Here is a 25,207-nt window from a genome sequence, read left to right on the forward strand (position 1 = left end):
GACTATGTTGAGCTATTCAATTTGAATTGTTTATTGGTTTGAGATAAATCTGTGTGTTGATTTTAATATCGATTTGTGAATTATTTATTAATTTGAGATAAATCTATAATTAATTTTATGCATATGTGTGTTGATTTTAATATCGATTTGTTGCAGATTGATCATGTCAAGCTCTGATGATGAATATGATGAATTAGGCCCAGATATCAATTTGCTTATAGTTTTGGGTCTCGCAAATGATTTTTTTTATGACATGACTCAATTTCTTGGATATATTGATCGGATGTCGTGTCAGACTTCATCTCTTACTGGGAGGATGTATATTCAAGAAATACTTGATGGGCACCCTCAAGTTTGCTTTGATAATTTTCGTATGTCAAAACATGTGTTTGTGAATTTTTGTAGGACATTAAAAGAGATGAATCTATTACAAGATGGAAAGAAAGTTACAATTGAAGAAGGTGTCGCTATGTTCTTACTAATCATCGAACATAACACACGACATCGAATATGTGCAGATCGATTTCAACATTCATTGTACACTTGTAGCAAGTGGTTCAAACAAGTTTTACGAGCTGTTTGTACATTAGGCACATATATTATTTAACCGTATGAACACAATTGCGTTCATCCTCACATATTGAACAATCCAAAGTGGTTTCCGTATTTTAAGGTACGTATTATACCCTAATGTATCTAGTTACATTTACAATATATCGTTACTAAGACATTGTGTATTTTTAGAATTGTCTTGGAGCTATCGATGGGACTCACGTATCAGCATGGGCACTGACATCAATTCAAACATCTTTTCGTGGTAGAAAGGTTATTGTTACACAAAATATGATGCTTGTATGCGACTTCGATATGCTTTTTACATTTGTGTATACGGGTTGGGAGGGGACAACAAATGATTCCAGGGTATTCATAGACGCATTGACAATGCATGAAAATAATTTTCCTAAACCTTCACAGTGGTAAATAATAAAAAAATTCTCTATATATATTCATTTGAGTTTGTGTTTTACATTATTAATATGAAAATACTATCACAGATCAATTTTATCTAGTTGATTCTGTTTACCCAAATATGTCGGGGTTACTCGCTCCATATCGAGGTTGACACTATCACTTGAGAGATTATCGGCGCCAAGGTAGACCAAGGGGGAAGAAAGAATTATTTAATTATAGGCATAACACATATCGTAATATTATAGAGCGATGCATTGGGGTGCTCAAAGCAAGGTTTCGAATTTTAAAAGATATGTCAAACTATCCAATTACTAGGCAAAGATTAATTCCAATTGCATGTTGTGCAGTACATAATTTCATACGTCGGCATCATGCAATGGATAATTTATTTATGGAATACTCTTCTGATGATATGTTCATGTCTGGAGTTGAAGATGATTTTGGTGATCAAGAGCCGATTCCAATTGATCCAAGCCAAATAGCTCAGATGGGACACGTACGTGATGAAATTGCAAGTCATATGTGGAATGATTTTGTAGAGCATCATCAGTAATTAGCTAATGTCTGGTTTCAGCCTTTTGTGGCTCTTGATTCTGTTATGAATGGTTGTTATGATTGGTTGTTTTTGTTTTTGAGTTTTGTTTTGAAGTTGAATTTTCTTATGTGCCTGAGTTTGTGCCAAATATGCTAAGTTTAATTTGAATTTGTACAGACAACATATGTCTTGCGTATCAAGGTTTTGAAATGGATTTCAGTTTACTTATTATGTTTTGGATTTCTATAGACATGTGTCTTGCGTGCCAATTATGCTTTTGTTTTGAAGATGTTCACTGGGTGTGAGTTTGGGGAGCAGTAATGTTTATTCTTGAATTCCTTACTGCTCTTCACGCAAGGTTTTTCCTTTTCTATGAATAAGATGGTCTTTTTATTTTAAAAAATTATTTTATTTATAATTTTTCATATTAACAAATCAAATGCATTTTTCAATTTTTTTTCTAGAAAATATAAAATAATATATCATACCAAACGCATTTTTTGTTTCCTAAAAACTAGAGCAGAAAATAGAAAAACAGAAATAAAAAAATAAAAAATAAAAAAAATTCCAAACCAAACGCTCCCTTAAAGTTTCTTGCCAAGTTACAAAAGGACGTGCCGGGTTCTGGACATGAGGACTGAAGAATTAAACAGGGTAAGCATGAACAAAAATATGTACTCTATGGCGTGTTTAGACCTAGTTCATGTATCTGATATGTATTTCTAGTGTTAAGTAATACACAAAATAATAATCAACAAAAGCTTTGCTGCTAACAACGAATTCAACCATAATTTTTTGAAAAAAAAAAGAATAAATTTGACGTGTCAAAATAATTACTAGCAGAGTAATTCAAAAAAATAACTAAACTAGATTATAAATACTAATAATTATGTCAAATTTTCTAACTCTATTCTTTGAATGAAGCGACAACAATTATTGCATCAAGATTTATCAAGAATAGAACAACTATTATGGGAACTAAACATGCAATCAATGTGTTTTGTGGATAGTTATTAAATACTAAGATAGTTTATCATACAACTAAAGATGACAGCTCCATCCATCGCATGGAACTGCAATTAGATGACCAACAAGACAGATACGATGTATCCCAATTTACCATTCTACTAGAGGTTGCGGTCATCAAACAATTCCGAATAGGTAAAAAAAATTGAAATTTGGGACACATTAAGACAAGTAAAACAATATATATATATATATATATGAAATTCAAGACATAAAATTTCTGGGGATTGAATCACAAACCTCATCTTTCGAAGAACATTAGCCATCTCCTCTCTCTTCTTTTTGGCCCTCTTGTGCGTGCCCAGCTTTCTTTTTGCAACTTTTAGTGCCCGCTTGTCCTTTCCAACTTTCAAAAGCTCAGTGATCCTCTTGTCGTAAGGAGCAAAACCAGCGACTTCTCTGATCAAGTTCCTAACGAAATGAACCCGCTTGCTTGCTAGTTTTCTGGAATATAATTGCACAGAATTTAACAATTCCGAAGTATTTTAGTCAAACAAAAAATAGGAAGATATCTGAGACAGCAACATGTTGAAAGTTTCATCCGATACAATTGAACAAACAACATAAGACATTGTAATTGGCATCTTAATATAACTGAAAAATACATTGATGTAAAGAATCCGAGACCACTCATGAATACGGTGACACATATAAGCTACAAACAAACAACAGCAATAATTAGAATATGTAGTCAAATGACTTCTTAAACATTAAGGAAGAAACGAATATGATATCAGAACAGGCATCAAAGAGTGATTAAATGCAAAATTGACATGAAACACAGTGATAAATTATGAGCTCAGATATGAGGTACTCGCAATTTTTAGACGGTTATGAATTAAAGATCATGCCCGACAATAATGCATATAATTATGATGACTTTGACAAGAGTTAATAAAAAAGAAACCTTGCGCTTCGTGGCTTCGGGTAGTCTACTAATTTCCAGATGCAAATAAAAAGAACAAAGAAACTGCAGAAAGTCGTTGAGAGATTAAAATATCAACTTTAAGAAGCTGAGATTCACACCCCTTTTCTGCTTGAAGGTCGAGGAGGCAACTCCCTACTGGTGACGATGTGCCCCTTGTTAAGCCCAACAAAAAGCCCGGTCTTTGGCTGAGGCGGGGCCATCACGACGCGCGGATGGAAATCAATTCAACAGATGCACGAGAAAACCAAACCCACACGAGATATCAAGATGTAAAAGAAAGAAAAAGGGAAGGGAGACGACCAGTTCTTGCCTGTGAAAAAACCTCGCAGACTACGATGACCACAAACCCTAGAGAAACCTTAAATAGCAGGCGATTTCAATGAAAGGACGAAACAGTGGCCCGAAATCTATTTAATTACGGAGTTGCCCTACGTTGATTAGCAACGTTGGATCGGTTGAGTTCGAGGATGGACGCTCTCGATTTCTTCTTGTAGTTGACGTCTTTAGTAGATAAACTGATTCCTAACCGTCCTCGATCTGCTCCGCCTCCTCGGCATCCCCATCCCCCGTCGTCGTCCCTCCCCTTACTCTTTCCCTCCACCACCGCCTTCGTCCCCACCAACTTCACCATCCTCGCCTACACGCGTGGCGCACTATCACCCTCGCCTGGGCACCAACAAGTCCAAGGTCGTCCTCTTCGGGTTCGACACGGAGCCGATGCGCGGCGACCGGGAGTGTCCGCGCACGCTGCCGCGGTTCATCCGCCCGGGGCTCTCCGGCTGCGAGATCTCGCGGAAGGGGTGCGCCTATCCTTCTACGTCTACGCGGTGCGCCGCATCGGCGCCGCCAGGTTCCACCGCGTCGATCGACGACCTGCGGAGGATCCTGGAGGCGGTAGTGGCGTTTAATTACTTTGTGCACCACACCGCTATGCTTGCCCTGCCCACCCAGCGGACCGTCGCCTTCAAGGATCCGGCGGCGGTGGCGCACTGATATCGTGATCAAAGATTGGATTTTTAATCTTTCGATTCTTGGTTGGTGTGGTTTCCTTCAATTCTTCTTGATTGGCAACTTGGATTTGATTGCGTTAGACACGTAATCCATCCTTTAATTCTTTGTTATCATGCAATTGTTGCAAACTAGTTTCTGGTTTGTTCATCAAATTGTAAATTACAGGAAATTTTCTTCATAATCAACTCTAATAGCCTCTTCGCCTTTGTGAGTTGAAAATTTCGCGTTGTTAACTTTGTCCATCTTAAACCAAGATGAATTGAAGAACTTTACCTTCCCTAATAATTTTTTGTCCTTCAAAATGCCCTCCTGAAAAATTGAAGATCACTAAAACGTCTGTAGAGTTTTCAATGACGTGCATTTCAGCGTCGATTTGTTGGCCAAGCTAATTTGACCTGTGCTCAATTTCTACTTCAGCAAAGAAAACAGATGGCGACTCCCTATCCCAAGGTACATTGAGCAAGAGGAAGACAATTTACATGGTGAATGGAGCATGCAAATGTCTGGATGTACCATTTCTTTCAGACTCTCAAAGATATTTAGCCAAAAGTAGATTGAGTGAAATAATTCATATTGCAGCTTTGCACTTGCAAAAATCCTAGAAGCCTGGAAAGTTTAAAGTTCATCACAATTCAACAGTGTGAGTTTAAAGTTTCAGTTGGTTGGAACTAATTCCTTTTGCTTATTACCATGATCCTGGAGCTACACGAAGAGACTGATGAAGCGAAAGATTTCCTTGTTCTAACCATGAAGCAAAGGTAGTATAACATTCACGATTCATCAGCAACAGTTCTCCTGAAGATAGATTTGGGCTTCGCTCTATGTGGAAGAGAAGGCGTGAGCAATTAATACACCAGCACAAAAGTTAAGCCGGTAGTTTTTTTCTCTTCACCGACCGTTCATCTCCGCCGGCAGCCGGTGGCGGCCGCCCAGCTGCTCCAGAAACTTGCTCAGCCGCATATGCTTTGCGGCCCATTGGTCTGCTAATTTCTGCTCTTTTGCCTCAGCGTCCTTCCTCAGCCCGAGAATCTGCTCCTTGTATTCTACCTCGATCCTCTCCAGCGTCACCTTCTGCTCCTCCCTCAGCGCCCGCACCTTTGCCTCGATCTCTTCCATCATCTCCCTCCTTTTGCACGCCTTCTCCGATTCCAGCTGCAACTCCAGCCGCTTCAGCCTCCAAGCTGCCTCCTTTTTGTGCTCCATCCACGCTCGGTGCCCTTCCTCCAACTCCCTGCAACACTCTACCAGCTCCGGCATGATATGGCGGCCGTCGATGCCTTGCTGCGAGTTACCCAAACCCAAGCCACCTTCTGCTCCCCTCTCAGTCTGAAGCCATGGCCTGGGAGGACGCGCAACTGACGGCAAGAGCGTCAGAGTAACAGACGGCGACAGCGAAGGCGGTGGTCTGTGGCCACCGGCCGCGCCATTGTTCGAAAGCCACGGCGGGAGGAACGGCGTGGTCATTAGCAGCGGCACGATGTGATTCTCCTTGACCAGCTTCTCCGCGATACCAGGTTCGGTTGCGGAGGCGGCGGACTTCGCGCTCTCCCGCCGCACCTCTGCTGCTTCTCCTGGAACACCTCCCACCACTTGCCCAGCCGCTTCGCCGCGCGCCCGGGGATCTCAGCGGCGATCGTCTTCCACTTGTTGCCGTGCTTGGCCTGCAGGCAGATGACGAGGCGCTGCTCCTCCTCTGTCAGCGACACTTTCTTGATGCCAGGATTGAGGTAGTTCTTCCACCGTTCCAAACACGATTTGGCGTCGACCCTGTCGAGGGTAACGTTCATGCGCTGGGCGACGAGGTGCCACTCTCTGAGCCTATACTGGTTCACGTACGTACGCAATATGGCGTCCTCATCGGCTTCCACCGCTGCCTATCCTTCATTTGTTGACGCCCATTGCCATCTCGCCGGACACCTCATAACTTTCTGCCCGAGTATCAATTACGTTTTTTTTCAAATTCCGATTTTGAAATTCAAGAACACAAATTATGAAATCATAATCCAGCATAGTAAGAAGCAAAAGCTAGCTCATCAAGATCAGCATGAAGAACATGGAATTTCACATCAACACCTGTGGAGATTCAACATTTTTCTCACAGAGAAAGGTAATATTAAAACAAGGCATCTTTACTCAATGGCAGTCTGCAGCATATGATTCTAATAAGAAGAATCCAAACTTCTTTAGAGGAGATATACTAATTAGCCTTAGAAAGGTACAAAAAAACATAATGATTGTCCAAATCAAAGGATGTTTAGTCGAATATTTTTGTCTTACGTACCAATCACAATGAAAAGACGCAGGTTTCGCTAGATTACTGGTTTGACAATTAAATGGATGGCACAAGGCATGTCAAAGGAATAGAACAGACACGCACCAAAGACGAATCATTGAAAGAACAGGAATCATCGAAGGGTTATGGCGGTCTTCCGGTGGCAGCTGTGAGAACAAAAACAGAGAGGTTGATGAGGGAGCAGCAAGGAAAAGGAATGTTCACCAATGGAGCAAAGGGGGCACGTAGGGTGGAAATATAGTGGAAGGGAAGGTGAAGGGTGGGGGTAAGCAAAGGGGAGAAGGTGTGACAGCAGCGCAAAAGAAGCGCACGCGATAAGGGAGGACAAAGACAAGGCGGGCGAAGAAGAGGACAGGAACTAAAAGACTAGTCGCGCAGGACAACAGAAGACACTGCGAGGTGTAAGGCCTGTGTCGGTGCGTTGACGTCAAAGGGGAATGTGGTGCCATGATCGTGTGTTTACAAGCTACAGAAACTCTACCATTGATGATCTATCTCGATACTGTCGATGTGGTAGCTAGCTGTGCGCCTGTGCAGCTGCGCTCCCGCCTGTGCAGCTGCGCTCCCATCTCTGGTCCTTTAATTACTACAGTGGTAACAGACGAAGAGAAGTTATACAGGCACCAAAAGATAAAAGGCTCACTGTCTCTGAGATTTCTGCAATCGGGAGTGTTTGAGCGAGATTTTCAGATCGTATTTAAGCATCCTCTGACCTAAAGGATTAATTTTGATTTTATATACGGATCTAGATAAAGAGAGATGGGGAAAAGTTGCAGCTGACACTGTGCTCCGGTCTCTAAGCCCTTCTTGCAGGACAGAGACACCCCTCGCTTTTGACTGCACGAGTTAAAAGACAAAGGAACCCAAAAAATGAGAAGTCGATTACGTTGCTTTAATCGATTCCCCCATAAAAGCTGAAAAGAAACAAGCCAAAATCATGGAGGAGGGAAGGCTATCTGACATGGCGCCGCTGGCTGCTGCCTCCTGGAGAGTGGCGCGTTCTACTGTGCTCGCCAGCAAACTTTATCACGGCAAGAACCATCGCATCTCCTCGCCGCGCCCCACCCTGAGAACGTAGGTACGATGGGATCGATGCCGCCTTCTTTTTTGTTTTGTTTTTCTATGTAGGTGTTCAGAGTGGGCATTCATGGGTTTAGCTATTACTCTGATCTACTTTCGCAAAGGCTGCGTAATGTAATTGCAGTTTGCAGCAATCGTAGTGGTTTGTGGTGCGAGTGCGCCCCGATACGGACGGGATCTTTCGCTGCGTGCGGGAGCGAGTGGCATCGGGCGTCGAGAGCGGCAGTGGCTCAGTTCACTGGCCGCGTAGCAGGCAGAGGGAGGGAAGGCGGTGGGTGGTGGTGGTGACTGGTGAGGCTGGTGCGGGCAGATATGCAGATGCAGCAGTGGCGCTGGCACTGGCGCGGGCGCGGTGTGGATATGTGTGAGCTGGAGAGGAGGTGGGATTTTAGTGGCAGCGGCGGCAGGCGGGCAAGGGCAGGAGCCAACTGGGCGATGGGTACGCGACGACGCGCACGTCTCTGTCTGCCTTTGTCGGTTGGTTTTTTCTCTACTCGCTTGAGGCCTTTTGGGGGCTCGCCTTGGTGTCAGCGACTGGTTACGTCGCTCTCGGCTTGGGCGTGGATCCGGGTGCAGATTTGGTGCGGGACCGCTGACTCCACTCTGCCCGTAGCTGACTGGCTGATCGCTGACGGGAGGGACCGCTTTGTAGCCGTGTGATATCGCTCCTATAGTTCTATTTTCATTGGCGGTAACAAATATTTATTTTACCATTTAAATATTTATTATTTAAAAAAAATATATATATATATATATATATTTCTCGGGAAGGAGAGCCTGTGAAGCCGGGGGAGAATTCCCACTACCGCCGTTCGTGATTAATCTCTTATATATATTGCCAGAGAACGTTAAGATTATCCTTTCAATTTCTATATTTTTAGAAGTAATGTTAATTTACTTGTGTTAATGAGGAACAAAATAGGATTTGATGATATCCAGAGACGAAGTAGATAGGAGGGGCCATTGATTTTAAGTAGGATTGTCCTAAACTCTATAAAGAATCATGGAAGTAGAATAATTTTTTTAGTATTTTAGCAAAGAGTGCATCGTGTTTTGGGTTGGTATGATTTAGATCCAGAATGTCGGGAGTAAGAGTCCGATCCGATTAAACAACACGTCAAACATGTCAACAAAAGACTTGATTTCAAGGTTGACTGGCTTGGTCCCACGCTCCCTGATTCGACTTTGCGCTCCTAACCTGGGGGAAGTGGTCGGGCCGACTCAGCATCAAGTTCAATACCTTGACTCGTGATTTAGTCCAATACCCCGATTGGCTTGGGTTATCGTGATTTAGTTCAATACCCGACTATCTTGGTCTATTGTGATTTAGTTCAATACCCAACTCGGCATTCAACTCAACTCGGGATCCAATACCCAACTCGGCACCTCTCGGGATCCCGCACTCAACCTCTCTCAAAGCTTCCAACTCTGGCTCGACATCCAACTTCTGAGCTCCGAGTCCAAGCTGCTCCACCGAGTCTCCTCCAGGCTGCATCAAGTCCTTGCCATCAAGGTCTGGCCCAACCGACCTCGACTTGGGCTCTCTCTGCTGACCATGCTCCGCCTCCTCAGTACTATACGTCTTGCTCAACCGACTTTGCTATGTTCAATCCTCATAGCTAAGCAGATCGTCAGAAGGACACATGCAATTATACAATATCTCAGGTAATTTATTATCTCATTAATGTGGCATAATAGTGCAGTCTAATACTGTATCGGTATGGAAAATAAGATTTTTCACTACTGTGGTGGTGATGGGAATGTTCTCCTTACCCAGATGGGACATCTCCTCTGACAATATTTCCACTGATATATATTTTCCTTAACTAAGCTAAGACCATTTTCTCACTTTTCTCTTTCATAAGTCTATATATCTCCCCCTCCTCTCGCTGAGGCAAGTACGCGCACAACACCGACAATTATTCTCTCTGTATTCATACATTTTCTTCTCCTTCTTTGGATTAAAGAGCTGACTTGAGCGTCGGAAGGGTTGAGTCAGGACACTCCTAGCCTCCGTTCTCACTCTCTTCTTCTTTTCTACAGTTCAGAGCTTAGTAGCTGGTCAGAGTTCATCATCCTCATCCTCCATTGCTCGTAGGTACCACCCTGATCGTCAGTCTGCAAGCCAGTTCGGAGCTTGGTGGCAAGTCAGAGCTCATCATCCTCATCCTCCATTGCTTGTGGGTACCACCCTGACCTTCTACAAGTCAGTAGCTTGGTGGCATGGGTGGTTCATCATCCTTATCCTCATCCTCCATTGCTTGTGGGTATCATCCTGACCGTCAATCTGCAAGTCAGATGACTGATGATTCATCCGGAAGGCGATCTCGATATTAACACACCTAAAATTTGAAAATCATTAAAGGATTCATCACATTTTGAAATGTATCAAAGAACGCACTTGTTTTTTTTCTAAATGTTTTTGTTCGAGAGCAGGAACTGATGTGTGATCCCTTGAGTCTAAGTTAAAAGGTGGCACTTTTCTTTGAGACAAAACAAGGTCAATTTAACTGCTTCTTTTGCATCGAATCAAGCATGATCTAGAGACGAAGCAGGTGAGGCAGCAAACCTGCCACTACTAGCTACTCGGATGTGATATGTGAAATTAGACTTCTTATCCCACGAATCTTATGAGACCCACCCTCAAACTTTGTGATAATTAATGCTATCTTGATCGTGATTTTGTTGTTTCTAATTAGTCTATTCTTAACAATTTTAAGTGTCAATTAATTAATCGTGAATTAACTATACCATTTTAGATTTTACACACGACGTGCAGTTTTAACTTAGCCACGCACCGTAATCGACAAACTTCAGTAGTCAATAGGTAAACAGCATCTGTTTTTATTGATTAATGTGCAATTATGATATATTTACTGAATAAAATTTTCTCACTTTTGTATTACTAAGTGATATGTTTTAATATGTTAACTAAAGCTTGATAGTTAATTTATATAATTAAACAACAAAAGCATGACTTTAAATTTTTTTTATTCTATCACTAATTACCATGTGAAGATATCGGTTGGTACGCTTTTTGGCATATTTGGTATTTTATTTTTAAAGCTAAGCATTTGTCTTTTTTATGGTCAATGAAAGGGAAATGACTTAGCAACCACCAAAAAAAAATAAAATGATCCTTAACCATCATGAAAAGGAAGAATTATCTAATATACAAATCTACAGATATAGTCGTCGGCATCTAGGCTGTAGGATTCATCCACGGGGCTTAATCCTGAGCAAGAGTGTAGGCATGGAGTCCGTTTTAAAGTTTAGTAAAGAAGTTCGTATATTTAGATTTTTTATATATTTAACAATTTTAATCTATTATTCATCGATTAATTTTAAATCCATCAATCAAATTTTACAATCCGGCCACCTAGAATTTTTTAAAATATATGTATAATTCTTATCGTCAACCAATTAGCCCAGGTAAATTATAATTTATAGCTTTGCTACTAACCTTGAGCCAGAGTATCGACAGCCCGATTGGCTGCCCGAGTACGAGTGGATTGCGGGAGTCGAATGACTGCTCGAGCCTGGGTGGGTTGTGAGCGTCGAACTCTGAATCCCGAGTGGCGAGCACCCCGAGTGCCGAGTTAGCTACCGAACTCGTGCACTAATCGTCCATGCACTTAAGTCTGAGTGAGTTGCATTCTTGAACGTCCGATTATTCGAGCGGTGATTGCCCAAGCACTTGAGTTGCTAAACTCGAGTGTTGACTACCAAACGCTTGAGAGTCAAACTCCTAAGCATGCACTCTAAACGCTTGAGTGGTTGAGCACCCTTGGAGTCAAGTAGCCAAGCACCCCATGTGCTTGAGTGCCTGAGCACCCCGAGCGATTGAGTTGCCGCGCTGAGCACCCCGAGTGATTGAGTTCAAGTGGGAGGAACCCAAGTCCGAATGGATTGCTAGATATGTGAGGATGCAATAGTTACAAATGGCGTTAGTTGCAAAAGGGTGCACTCTTTGATGAAGATGAAAGAGGTACTTCCTTTGAAAAGATATAGTATAATTTTTACCGCCCTTCCTCTATATAAGATAATGATACCAATATTAAATAGAGAGGAGAGAGGTATGTTGATGTTACGATGGTACGGTTAATTATGATAGCATAATTCTTTGCTATCTCCTATCTTTTTTACTACTTTTTTTTCTTCAAGTTTTACTTAAGTATCGGAGGAGCTTCATCGGATAACTCTCGACGAGCCCTCTAACATATTCCTCACAGAGTCAACCATGTCATGAGAAGAAAACTTCGTCATCGCTCTACAATGCGACAATAGATTTTCACTGCATCATTTACATTTCGTTGTAGAATCTTAAGGATTTAATCACCATCTTGTATTTTTGTTAGAATGAAGTTTTGCAATTTCCAAATTATACTCATTTGACATAATCATTTGTAAACCCTATAAATCAAATATGACAAAAGGTAATTTAAATTTATAAATGATGATAAAAAAATAAAATAACATCAATCTTTTTTATCAATGTAAGAAACCACCTAAATTGCAATCGTAGTAAACACAATATACGTCCAATCGTTTCCCTTGGGCACGAAGCAAATTAACCACTCGAAGGCCCATTCACAGTAAAACCACACATTTATTAATGTAAATAAAGTACAATATGCGAAGGAAGAAGTAGTTGTTGGTGCTTGCACTCGCTATAACATGCTGTTGAATCCGAGCGCACCAACTCCCATGCTTATGCTTCTAAGTTAAATCCCAAACCACCTCAAAAATTATTGATATATATATATATAATGTTTATCTCCCTTTATAATCATGAAATTTAAAGCTAACTTCCTTTGTCTCCTCCTTGAATGACACCGACTGTACTAAATTAACGTTGAACATGGGGAGTCATTGTGGTTGTAACAGTGAAAAATATATCTTTGCAAGCACTCTACAGTTCAGCTCGACCCAACTCCTTCCAAGTTCCTTTTTGCCTAATTATTTTTTTAAAGATTAAACAAAGACTTGTTGTGTCAATATATATAGCAGAGCTCTGGTCACTCTGTGCTCCATACTCGAGCTAAGCACACATGGCTTCCCTGAGTTCCCTTCTGGTCCTTAGCATTTTGCTGGCTGTTGCTCGGCTCTCAGCGGCAAGCACTACGAGGCACTACAAGTTCGACGTGAGTCCTTTCTCTACTGGTTCTGTAATCTAATCTCTTTCGAATGGTGCGCTCACAATTGGCTCTACGTTCTGCAGATAACGATGCAGAAGGTGACGAAGCTGTGCCAGAGCAAGAGCATTGTGACGGTCAACGGGCAGTTCCCCGGGCCGAGGATCGTCGCGAGGGAAGGCGATCGCGTCGTAGTCAAGGTGGTCAACCACGTACGGTACAACATCACCATGCACTGGTACGTGGGATTAAGATTTGTGTTATAAATTATAATTCTGATTTAATTAGTTAAGTGTGTCAATTAGATGGATTAATGGTTTCAGGCACGGGATAAAACAATTACGTAGTGGCTGGGCCGACGGCCCAGCGTACATCACTCAGTGCCCCATCCAAACGGGCCAGACCTACGTCTACAACTTCACCGTAACGGGCCAGAGAGGCACGATGTGGTGGCACGCCCACGCGTCCTGGTTACGGGCCACGGTTTACGGCCCACTCATCATCCTGCCCAAACCCGGCGGCACTCCTTATCCCTTCCCTAAACCTTACAAGGAAATCCCCATCATCTTCGGTAATTAAATAATTAATTGGTCGATTAATTTCGATAATAGATAAATTTTATATATAAATTCAATTGTTTTAATTGTTAATAGGTGAGTGGTTTAATGCGGACCCGGAGGCTGTTATAGCCCAAGCCCTCCGGACTGGCGCCGGCCCAAATGTGTCCGACGCTTACACTATTAATGGGCTTCCTGGGCCTTTGTATAATTGCTCCAAAAAAGGTAATTAAATTGTTGATTATTAGATAATTATTTTTTGCTAACTAACGCGGTTTAATGTAATGAACAGATACGTTTAAGCTGAAGGTGAAGCCGGGGAAGACGTACCTGCTCCGTCTCATCAACGCCGCACTCAACGACGAGCTCTTCTTCAGCATCGCCAACCACAGCCTCACCGTCGTCGAGACCGATGCCTCCTACGTGAAGCCCCTCGACGTTGACGTCGTCCTCGTCACGCCGGGGCAGACCACGAATGTCCTCCTCCGCACCGCCTCAGCCGCCCCAAACGCTTCCTTCCTCCTCGCCATTCGTCCGTACGCCACCGGCCAGGGCACCTTCGACAACACCACCGCGGCTGGCATCCTTGAGTACCAAAATTATTCGAATGGGAGGTCGAGTTTGAAAAATATCCCGCTCTTTAAGCCAAAACTTCCCGCCCTCAACGACACGGCGTATGCCGAGAGCTACTCTGGGAGACTCCGCCGCCTTGCGGATGCATGGCACCCGGTGGACGTTCCGCAGGCTGTGGACCGGCGCTTCTTCTTCACGGTCGGGCTCGCGGCTGACCCGTGCCCCAAGAACCGGACCTGCCAAGGCCCCAACGGGACCAAGTTCGCCGCGGCGATCAACAACGTCTCGTTCCCACTGCCGGCGACGGCGCTGCTGCAGGCGCACTACCTGCGGCGGTCACAGGGGGTGTACCGGGCGGACTTCCCGGAGGAGCCTCTATTTTTCTTCAATTTCACGGGGACGCCGCCCAACAACACGTTTGTGGAGCACGGGACCCGGGTGGTGCGGTTGCCGTTTAACACCAGTGTAGAGGTGGTGCTGCAGGGGACCAGCGTGCTGGGGGCGGAGAGCCACCCAATGCACCTCCACGGGCACAACTTCTACGTGGTCGGCCGGGGGTTCGGCAACTTCAACCCGGTTGACGACCCTAGCCGGTTCAATTTGGTTGACCCTGTGGAGAGGAACACTGTGGGCGTGCCAGTCGGGGGATGGCTGGCTATCCGGTTCAGGGCTGATAATCCGGGTTAGTGAAGAAAAAAAAATTTTATTTCGTCAAAGTAAAATAATGATTAAATTCATAAAAATTCTAGTTTTTAATGTATGAGAATTCACAGGTGTCTGGCTCATGCATTGCCATATCGACGTACACCTGAGCTGGGGGCTGAGAATGACGTGGGTGGTCGACGATGGACCCCTCCCAAACCAGAAGCTTCCTCCTCCGCCATCAGATCTCCCGACATGTTGATGTGCGCCGTCCACGTAGATGAATAAAATTGAAATTTTCAAGTCGCTTTCATCGACTTCACTGTAAACTTTTTTTGAAGTTTTTGTTTTCCTGTTATCTTTCAGTGTGCGCATGCTCACAACTTCTTGTGATTTTGAGTACGCGATTTCGACATTTTGATGGCTTTTCATATGAATAAAATTGAAATGTGATAAATGCTTTTATCCAGATCATGTTCGTCTGGTTTTTTTTATTTTCGTCTGGTTTTTTTAAAGCTAAGCGTTTGTCTTTTTTATGGTCAATGAAAGGGAAATGACTTAGCAACCACCTGATTCTTATAAAAAAAATGATAAATCTTAGTTCTTATAGATTCAATTTCTGGAGGTGATCGGCCCGATCCCACGGAAGTTTTTCCATCGACCACTAGGGTAAATCGAGAAGCGCATACGACGGTCAATCCAGATGCCCAACATCTTTTGATTGCGTTCCCCATTTGGAGGAAAATTTCTGTAAATACGTCGTAGTTGGGGATCGAACCGCGAGTCCCTGGATCACAACCTGAATGTTCTACCGTTGTATCATTGCCCCGGGGACACCAATGATCCTTAACCATCATGACAAGGAAGAATTATCTAATATACAAATCTAATGATATAGTCGGTAGGATGCATCCACGGGGCTCAACCCTGAGCTACATCACCATGCTATGCCATCTTGAGCAAGAGCGCAGTCATCTGTTAGTCTACCCAGACTTTAACCCGAGGAGTCCATTTAAGAGTTTAGTAAAAGAGTTTATATATTTAATTTTTTTTTACATTTAACTATTTTAATCTATTATTCATCAATCAGTTGTAAATCCATAAATCAAATTCCCTGACCAACCTAGGTTTGTTTAATATATATACAATTTATCAATTAGTTTAGATAGATTATAATTTATAGCTCCGCTACTAACCTTGAGCTCAAGTATCGACAGCCCGATTAGCTGCCCGAGTCTGAGTGGGTTGTCAGCATCGAACGGCTGCCCGAGCCTAAGTGGGCTGTGAGTGTTAAACCCTGAATCTCGAGTGGCTAGCACCTCGAGTATCGAGTAGTAGCCAAACTCATGTACTAATCGCCTAAGCACCCAAGTCTAAATGAGTTGTACGTTCTAGAGCGTTTGATTATCCGAGCATTGATCGCCCAAGCACCCGAGTTGCCAAACTCGAGTGTTGACTACCAAACACTCAAGCGTCGCACTCCTGAGCATGCACCCTAAGTGCCCGCGTGGCTGAGCACCCTTCGAGTCGAGTAGCTAAGCACCCTTGGAGCTGAGTAGCCAAGCACCTAAGTGCTTGAGTGGACAAGCACCCCAAGCGATTGAGTTGCCACGCCCGAGCACTCCGAGTGGTCGAGTTCAAGTGGGAGCAACCCAAGTCCGAATGAATTGCTAGATATGCAAGAGTTTCTTTTGATGCAACATTTACAAATGATGTTAGTTGCAAAAGGGTGTGCTCTTTTGATAAAGATGAAAGAGTAATTAATTCCTTTGAAAATATACGACATAATTTTTACCGCTCTTCCTCCATATTGTTAGTACTGATGGAATCAAAATATCTCAACAATGGTATGATATTGTCCACTTTAGGCCTAAGCTTTCATGACTTTGTTCTTGGGCTCTCCCCAAAAGGCCTCATACCAATGGAGATATTTCCATCCTTTTAAACTCATGATCTTTTCCATGTGCTTTAGATGTGAGACTATGTTTGCACCCTTGCAACCCAACAATTCTTCCCTCAAACAAAGGACGACTACAGACCCCCCAACGTTGTTTTTGATGTCTGAATCCTCGACCCACCAGGACTTTTTGTCCCTCGGTTCACCCGACCTATTAGGACTTCTCACCTAGTCACAACCAGGACTTTTTGTCCCTCGGTTCACCCGACCTATTAGGACTTCTCACCTAGTCACAACTAGGACTTTTTGCCCCTCGATCCACCCGACCTATTAGGACTTCTCACCTAGTCGTAACTAGGACTTTTTGCCCCTCGGTCCACCCGACCTACTAAGACTTCTCACCTGGTGTATGATCCTCTTGATTTAGACACGGGAGCACCCACTTCCTTTGTTTTAAGGTTAAACCACATGGTTAGATCTGAATCATGGCTTATCTGGCGGTTAGTCCTGTGAAGAGCGGTCTTACTCTGATACCACTTGCTAGTACCGATGGAATCAAAATATCTTCATAATGGTATGATATTGTCCACTTTGGGCCTAAGCCCTCATGACTTTGTTCTTGAACTCTCCCCAAAAGGCCTCATACCAATGGAGATATCTTCCATCCTTTTAAACCCATGATTTTTTCCATGTGCTTTAGATGTGAGACTATATTTGCACCCTTGCAACCCAACACATATAACATAATGATATCAACATCAAATAGAGAGGAGAGAGATATGTTGATGTTATGATGGTAAGGCTAATTATGATGACATAATTCTCAGCTATCTCTGATGTTTTTAACTATTTTTTTTCTCAAATTTCACTTAAGTATTGAAGGAGCTTTATCAGATACCTCTCGGTGAGCCCTCTAACATATTCCTCGCAGAGTCAACCATATTATGAGAAGAAAGCTTCATCATCGCTCTGTAGTGCGACGGTAGATTTTCACTGCATCATCTACATTTCGTTGTAGAATCTTGAGGATTTAATCACCATCACGTATTTTTGTTAGGATAAAGTTTTGCAATTTCCAAATTATTCTCATTTGACATAACCATTTGTAAACCCTATAAATCAAATATGACAAAAGGTAATTTAAATTTATAAATGATGATAAAAAAATAAAATAACTCAATCTTTTTTATCAATGTAAGTATTCCTTAAAAAAAAACCACCTAAATTGCAATCGTAGTAAACACAATATACGTCCAATCGTTTCCCTTGGGCACGAAGCAAATTAACCACTCGAAGGCCCATTCACAGTAAAACCACACATTTATTAATGTAAATAAAGTACAATATGCGAAGGAAGAAGTAGTTGTGGTGCTTGCACTCGCTATAACATGCTGTTGAATCCGAGTGCACCAACTCCCATGCTTATGCTTCTAAGTTAAATCCCAAACCACCTCAAAAATTATTGATATATATATATATAATGTTTATCTCCCTTTATAATCATGAAATTTAAAGCTAACTTCCTTTGTCTCCTCCTTGAATGACACCGACTGTACTAAATTAACGTTGAACATGGGGAGTCATTGTGGTTGTAACAGTGAAAAATATATCTTTGCAAGCACTCTACAGTTCAGCTCGACCCAACTCCTTCCAAGTTCCTTTTTGCCTAATTATTTTTTTAAAGATTAAACAAAGACTTGTTGTGCCAATATATATAGTAGAGCTCTGGTCACTGTGCTCCATACTCGAGCCGAGCACACATGGCTTCCCTGAGTTCCCTTCTGGTCCTTAGCATTTTGCTGGCTGTTGCTCGGCTCTCAGCGGCAAGCACTACGAGGCACTACAAGTTCGACGTGAGTCCTTTCTCTACTGGTTCTGTAATCTAATCTCTTTCGAATGGTGCGCTCATAATTGGCTCTACGTTCTGCAGATAACGATGCAGAAGGTGACGAAGCTGTGCCAGAGCAAGAGCATTGTGACGGTCAACGGGCAGTTCCCCGGGCCGAGGATCGTCGCGAGAGAAGGCGATCGCGTCGTAGTCAAGGTGGTCAACCACGTACGGTACAACATCACCATGCACTGGTACGTGGGATTAAGATTTGTGTTATAAATTATAATTCTGATTTAATTAGTTAAGTGTGTCGATTAGATGGATTAATGGTTTCAGGCACGGGATAAAACAATTACGTAGTGGCTGGGCCGACGGCCCAGCATACATCACTCAGTGCCCCATCCAAACGGGCCAGACCTACGTCTACAACTTCACCGTAACGGGCCAGAGAGGCACGATGTGGTGGCACGCCCACGCGTCCTGGTTACGGGCCACGGTTTACGGCCCACTCATCATCCTGCCGAAACCCGGCGGCACTCCTTATCCCTTCCCTAAACCTTACAAGGAAATCCCCATCATCTTCGGTAATTAAATAATTAATTGGTCGATTAATAAATAAATTATATATATAAATTCAATTATTTTAATTGTTAATAGGGGAGTGGTTTAATGCGGACCCGGAGGCTGTTATAGCCCAAGCCCTCCGGACTGGCGCCGGCCCAAATGTTTCCGACGCTTACACTATTAATGGGCTTCCTGGGCCTTTGTATAATTGCTCCAAAAAAGGTAATTAAATTGTTGATTATTAGATAATTATTTTTTGCTAACTAACGCGGTTTGGTGTAATGAACAGATACGTTTAAGCTGAAGGTGAAGCCGGGGAAGACGTACCTGCTCCGTCTCATCAACGCCGCACTCAACGACGAGCTCTTCTTCAGCATCGCCAACCACAGCCTCACCGTCGTCGAGACCGATGCCTCCTACGTGAAGCCCCTCGACGTTGACGTCGTCCTCGTCACGCCGGGGCAGACCACGAATGTCCTCCTCCGCACCGCCTCAGCCGCCCCGAACGCTTCCTTCCTCCTCGCCATTCGTCCGTACGCCACCGGCCAGGGCACCTTCGACAACACCACCGCGGCCGGCATCCTCGAGTACCAAAATTCGAATGGGAGGTCGAGTTTGAAAAATATCCCGCTCTTTAAGCCAAAACTTCCCGCCCTCAACGACACGGCGTATGCCGAGAGCTACTCTGGGAGACTCCGCCGCCTTGCGGATGCATGGCACCCGGTGGACGTTCCGCAGGCTGTGGACCGGCGCTTCTTCTTCACGGTCGGGCTCGCGGCTGACCCGTGCCCCAAGAACCGGACCTGCCAAGGCCCCAACGGGACCAAGTTCGCCGCGGCGATCAACAACGTCTCGTTCCCACTGCCGGCGACGGCGCTGCTGCAGGCGCACTACCTGCGGCGGTCACAGGGGGTGTACCGGGCGGACTTCCCGGAGGAGCCTCTATTTTTCTTCAATTTCACGGGGACGCCGCCCAACAACACGTTTGTGGAGCACGGGACCCGGGTGGTGCGGTTGCCGTTTAACACCAGTGTAGAGGTGGTGCTACAGGGGACCAGCGTGCTGGGGGCGGAGAGCCACCCAATGCACCTCCACGGGCACAACTTCTACGTGGTCGGCCGGGGGTTCGGCAACTTCAACCCGGTTGACGACCCTAGCCGGTTCAATTTGGTTGACCCTGTGGAGAGGAACACTGTGGGCGTGCCAGTCGGGGGATGGCTGGCTATCCGGTTCAGGGCTGATAATCCGGGTTAGTGAAGAAATTTTTTTTATTTCGTCAAAATAAAATAATGATTAAATTAATTAAATTCTAGTTTTTAATGTATGAGAATTCACAGGTGTCTGGCTCATGCATTGCCACATCGACGTACACCTCAGCTGGGGGCTGAGGATGACGTGGTTGGTCGACGATGGACCCCTCCCAAACCAGAAGCTTCCTCCTCCGCCATCAGATCTCCCGACATGTTGATCTGCGCCGTCCACGTAGATGAATAAAATTGAAATTTTACTGTCGCTTTCATCAACTTCACTGTAAACTTTTTTTGAAGTTTTTGTTTTCCTGTTATCTTTCAGTGTGCGCTTGCTCACAACTTCTTGTGATTTTGAGTTCTCGGTTTCGACATTTTGATGGCTTTTCATATGAATAAAATTGAAATGTGATAAATGCTTTTATCCAGATCATGTTCGTCTGGTTTTTGATGGCTTTTCATATTCGTCTCTGTCTATTTGATGAAGGAATCTAAGAACACACAGATAAAAATTCTAAAAAAAAAATACGTCAACTGGCAAACTAAATGAAAGTTAAAACTCTGTAAAGAAACAAGATAATGGTTAAACATTGAGAATACATGGAGATTATGCAATAAGGAACAGAAACAGACAAACAAGCGATGCATAGCAGCTCCATCATCCAATCCTCCCATTTCTGCACAGATACACCAAAACCACAACTTAACTCTAGTTCTCTTATACTAAAAGACAAATTAACGAAGAGAAGCATGGCTCAGTTTCCAAAGTCGAATCCATGGATACGAATCAACCTAAACAGAAACCATATTAAACATTAAAAAGATAATAATTAAATAAATAAATAAACAATTATCAAATCCGATTAAAAAGGCACCTCTGCTCCACGATTAGGCTGGGGAGGTGGGTAGATGGGTGGGTGCTTTCAAAAATGAAAGGGTTATGCTCATGAAAGAGGTAAATGCAATGGAAGCACTTCTAACCTTTGACTTGACAGTGCACGAGGATGGGCTCCTTTTCTTCATAATTACTCTATGGATGAGTACATGATAAACCACAGCGGCCATTTAGGATCTGCTGCAGCCCCCAGTTGAGAACTTGAGATTGTGCTGCAGTGTTTGAGGCTCTCCGGGTGCCAGTGCAATTATAGCTTGCAGAATTGAACGGGAAGAAAACATCTAGATGAGTGTGGTACATCATCCTCTTGTGTCTACGAAGACAAGCTTTCGTATTGACTGCTATAGCGACAAAAGCATTGCTCATTGTCACAGTGAAATTTGTATTTCATTTTATTCTCGTAACATGTCCTCATTCTCTAACCTGGAGGTGCTTCTAAGGGAAAAGACATGAATGTTAACCAAGATTCAGAATTGTTAAATCCAGTTCTGCTAAATTCATAACTGGATAAATAGTTAACTTCTGTGACAAGATCTCCAGTACTCCATGCTGTCAAAATAAAGGTAGAGCAAGTCGAATGGCATAGCCACCATGTCCGACAAATGACAACACAAAGTCTTGGATCTACCGTTCAAATTGAGCCTTTTGGTGTAATAACTGAAATAAATAAACAAATCGTAAAAGATTCCATGTATTTTGTTTTCCTTTTGAACATATACAAATCTCTGGACGCAGGATTTGTCCATTCTGAAAATTCTACATTAAGTTGCTAGTTTGAAGTAGATTGGCCTTTTGAGCTCGGCATGGAAAAACGAGGAATCTTTTCGAGACATCGCTGCTGGTCAGCACAACAGCACAATAAGTATATCATTTGAGATTCATTGAAGCCAAAAATAGTTCAGGTCATCTTAGTCTAAATGAAATTATGAATGCTAAACAGCTTAATGCACAAAATATAAAAAATAACTGAAGGGGAAAGAAAAACAAAAGGTATCCACAATGAATCCATTGAATGAAACACATGGCAATCTTATTTGGGTCTTAAGTTTAGACTTTATACCATCAAACCAGTTTGAAAAAAGGGTTTCCTATCAAATTCCATTATAAAGGCAAACTTACTTTAGGAGCAACTGAGAAACCATTTCTAACTAGTGGAACAAGAAGGCATAATTGAAGACTAAGGATCAAGGCTAATTCATGTCCAAAAATAATAGAACTCAACAAGGCTACAGTCAGAAAGTGAGAAAGTCATTCAAAAAAATATCTAGCATAATAAAGGGTAATTAAAAATTACACTGCAACAATTAGTAGACAAACAACCAAGCCACTCTAGCACACAGAAGATGACTACCAATTGGCCTCACTGCTCTATCAATGTACTTGCATATTATGACTGTACTATATAGATAATGACCCAAAATTCAACAAATACATTAACCACAACCAAATGTGTTATCTGCCATCCACATTCAACTGATATTACAAGCCCTATTTGATCCTCATATAATAGATTCTGGATTACATCTATGAAACTGAGCTTACCAATGGATGAAAAACACTACTCCTTTTATGCAAATGATGACAGATACAACTCCAACATAACAGGATTGAAGTTAATCTAGTGCAGTGTTTTCCTACCTTTCTCTTTGTTTTTTCACTTGTATTTGTATTCCGTATTCAGTGATTATATATAGTAATTATGTTGATGAGATAAAGGTATGAATGATATTGTAGTCACTAGTGCTGGAGCCATAGAGAGTGTGATAAATAAATTTTCTATAAAAAAATTACAACAAGAGTCAGTTCAATGTCCATGTTTTTCAGATGAACCAATATAATGTAACTAGTAGTACATTATTTCAGATAGTATTGTGCCTATTGATCATAATGCAGATAGATCTTTAAGTAGAATAAATTGAGTATATGAAATGTAATTAAGATAATAAGAAAATAATTGAGAGAATGATTAAGATGAATGAATATAAAGTTCATATAACAAAGAATTTTTTGGATATCGTAAATCTATTAGTCAACAAGGAGATAATGATCAAGAGAACATTAGCAGAATTAAGAGTGAGAAGTTAAATGAAGAAAAAGATTCTAGTCTTTTGTGATCATCGTATACCCATAGCCTACAAGAAAAAGTTCACAAGACAGCTACAACCCTGCATACTTCATATCTGCAATACAGAAACTCCACCCTTCACTGTATTTTGATAAAGATTCAAAAAGGAAAAAAATGCTGATAGCAACTAGATAAGTTTCAATATATGATAAAAGGAGAAAAATAAATAAATTGAGATGGTATGGGCATATTCAAAGACAGATAAATTTTATAATTAGATGTCAAAGATATAAGGAATAAAAAGATACACAAAGAGAGCTTGATTTAATGTAATAAAAAATATTTTAATTGATTTAAATATTATTAGCAATAGATCTCAATAGAGGGACGGTGATAATGATGTTTGTGTATTAACAACAAAGCATGTAGAGATCTGATAAAAAACTGAGATAATTTGACAGTTTGACAATTATGTGAATTAACACCTGAATGTCTAAAAGTTCATCTAATATGCTTTTGCTCTTTTAAGAAGTAATAACAAAAAAATTAAAGAAAATCCTTTTGCTAGGGAATGGAAGGTGAATACTCGTTTACCCTCAGTTTTTAAAAAAGATTGGATAGCATGTGCAAGTATTTTAGCCAAATCAACAGTGGATAACAAGCATGTGCTTCTAGTATCTCAACAATAAAAGTTGAACTCTGTTTCAAACTAGTAATGATGCTAGCATAAACTGCTGTTGACTAATAATTCCATGATTCGAATGACTATTTGTGAAAAAAAATAGAGCTTGAAACAGATGTCTAGATGTATATACATTTGATTTTTCACATATACACACACATAACCAAGTTATCACAAGATTCACCATTAGCAAAATTTGATGAAAAAGGAGCATTGTGGAGATATCTTAACCAAAATTCAACTAAAATCCACAGAAATTTGAACTAAGAATCTGTAACCAGTCAGGTAGATGAAAAATTGTGCAACAAATTTTCTCGTAAAGGAAACATACACACACACACACACACAAACACATACCACATTGATAGATCAACAAGAAGCAACAATGAAATGGAAAAAATTAGCATTTTTAAAAAAAAAATCTTTCTGAGTCCATCATATACTAATGCTCGACCATCAGAATGCAATAATATGAAAACGAGCATTTAAAAACTCTAAAATCCAAAGAAATAGCGGAGAAGAATGATGCTGACCTCCAAGCTTTCCAGAATTTGAGCTTTTCCTGCAGGGCCTAGAGACTTCTTTGTCTCCTTACCCCTCTATTTTGAACACGATGTTGATGAACAAGAGGAAAAGAGAGAAGAATCATTACAATCCTGTTAAACTTGACGAAACCATCGATAGGGAAACCAATCATCCAATAAGGCGCAAGCAATGGAGCAGATGATATCTGATGCAAACAAAACCAAAAATTTTACTATACATCACAAACAATTGCCCTAGTCAACAAACCAGTGAACCCTTGCACTGATTGATCCGGTTCTCCACGCAAACTCGCTGCAGCAATCAAATCCTAGAACTGCTCCGTCGATCGGTTCTCTGAACCGCCCCAAATCCCGTCCACCTCCTCATCGCAGCGAGTCAAGGTCGAAGAGGAGAAACAATTCTTCAAAGGTCGATTCTGCGACGCAGTGTTCCTCGATCCGCTTTCAGATCAATTCATAGACCGGGCAGAGAGAGAGGTGGAGAGAACGGATCGATTCACGGCCGGACGCCGGCCGATCTGAGCCGGGCGGAGGGCGCACAGCGAACCGCCCACGGAGAGGGAGGCGACCGGAAGACTCGGTTATTCCAGAGCAGAACCGGTCCAACCAGGAGTTTGACCGGCAAACAAGGATTAGGCCGTGACTACTCAGGGAAACCAACTCGGATCGCCCGCCGGTTTATCCGGTCAGATCCCAAACCCTCGCCCCCTCCTATAAGTATTTGCCAAA

General features: G+C 42.3%; 3 protein-coding genes, 1 long non-coding RNA gene and 3 pseudogenes across 4 annotated transcripts in view; 4 read left to right on the plus strand and 3 right to left on the minus strand.

The window, feature by feature from the left end:
• The window catches only part of LOC141834461 (large ribosomal subunit protein eL36y-like), a 49,127-nt gene extending 45,350 nt beyond the window's left edge, over positions 1 to 3,777 (minus strand). The window contains exons 1-2 of the mRNA XM_074721792.1: positions 3,558 to 3,777; positions 2,774 to 2,977 (exon numbers count right to left, since the gene is read on the minus strand). Of these exons, the coding sequence (XP_074577893.1) occupies positions 2,774 to 2,977; positions 3,558 to 3,661 (308 nt within the window). The 5' untranslated portion in view covers positions 3,662 to 3,777. The remainder of the gene's footprint in view (positions 1 to 2,773; positions 2,978 to 3,557) is intronic.
• On the plus strand, positions 164 to 981 carry LOC141834998 (uncharacterized; annotated as a pseudogene).
• Positions 3,778 to 3,986: 209 nt separating the features above from the next.
• On the plus strand, positions 3,987 to 4,629 carry LOC141834462 (uncharacterized; annotated as a pseudogene).
• A 495-nt stretch (positions 4,630 to 5,124) lies between these two features.
• On the minus strand, positions 5,125 to 8,164 carry LOC141835123 (transcription factor AS1-like; annotated as a pseudogene).
• A 4,732-nt stretch (positions 8,165 to 12,896) lies between these two features.
• Positions 12,897 to 15,014, plus strand: LOC141834958 (laccase-2-like). Its single transcript, XM_074722361.1, has 6 exons — positions 12,897 to 12,989; positions 13,067 to 13,218; positions 13,304 to 13,551; positions 13,634 to 13,762; positions 13,830 to 14,792; positions 14,884 to 15,014. The coding sequence occupies exons 1-6, from the start codon at positions 12,897 to 12,899 to the stop codon at positions 15,012 to 15,014; spliced, it is 1,716 nt and encodes a 571-aa protein (XP_074578462.1).
• Positions 15,015 to 18,409: 3,395 nt separating this feature from the next.
• Positions 18,410 to 20,512, plus strand: LOC141834627 (laccase-17-like). Its single transcript, XM_074721952.1, has 6 exons — positions 18,410 to 18,502; positions 18,580 to 18,731; positions 18,817 to 19,064; positions 19,138 to 19,266; positions 19,334 to 20,293; positions 20,382 to 20,512. The coding sequence occupies exons 1-6, from the start codon at positions 18,410 to 18,412 to the stop codon at positions 20,510 to 20,512; spliced, it is 1,713 nt and encodes a 570-aa protein (XP_074578053.1).
• A 313-nt stretch (positions 20,513 to 20,825) lies between these two features.
• Positions 20,826 to 25,053, minus strand: LOC141835341 (uncharacterized). The gene is made up of 3 exons (XR_012602376.1): positions 24,467 to 25,053; positions 21,273 to 22,024; positions 20,826 to 21,083 (listed from the first exon to the last, which is right to left on the minus strand). It is a non-coding gene; the product is annotated as an uncharacterized LOC141835341 (long non-coding RNA).
• Between the last annotated feature and the right edge of the window lie 154 nt (positions 25,054 to 25,207).

The sequence above is a fragment of the Curcuma longa genome, chromosome 9 (assembly GCF_044706935.1).
Source record: "Curcuma longa cultivar G26 ecotype Majalengka, Jawa Barat chromosome 9, ITB_CL_G26_1.1, whole genome shotgun sequence".
Lineage (NCBI taxonomy): Eukaryota > Viridiplantae > Streptophyta > Magnoliopsida > Zingiberales > Zingiberaceae > Curcuma > Curcuma longa.

Bases quoted from the DNA above. Each gene is read 5' to 3' on its own strand.
- LOC141834627 (XM_074721952.1), top strand. From the start codon at position 18,410: ATGGCTTCCCTGAGTTCCCTTCTGGTCCTTAGCATTTTGCTGGCTGTT. The intron at 18,503-18,579 runs GTGAGTCCTTTC...TACGTTCTGCAG, and splicing joins CGAGGCACTACAAGTTCGAC to ATAACGATGCAGAAGGTGAC. The intron at 19,065-19,137 runs GTAATTAAATAA...AATTGTTAATAG, and splicing joins GGAAATCCCCATCATCTTCG to GGGAGTGGTTTAATGCGGAC.
- LOC141834958 (XM_074722361.1), top strand. From the start codon at position 12,897: ATGGCTTCCCTGAGTTCCCTTCTGGTCCTTAGCATTTTGCTGGCTGTT. The intron at 12,990-13,066 runs GTGAGTCCTTTC...TACGTTCTGCAG, and splicing joins CGAGGCACTACAAGTTCGAC to ATAACGATGCAGAAGGTGAC. The intron at 13,763-13,829 runs GTAATTAAATTG...TGTAATGAACAG, and splicing joins GTATAATTGCTCCAAAAAAG to ATACGTTTAAGCTGAAGGTG.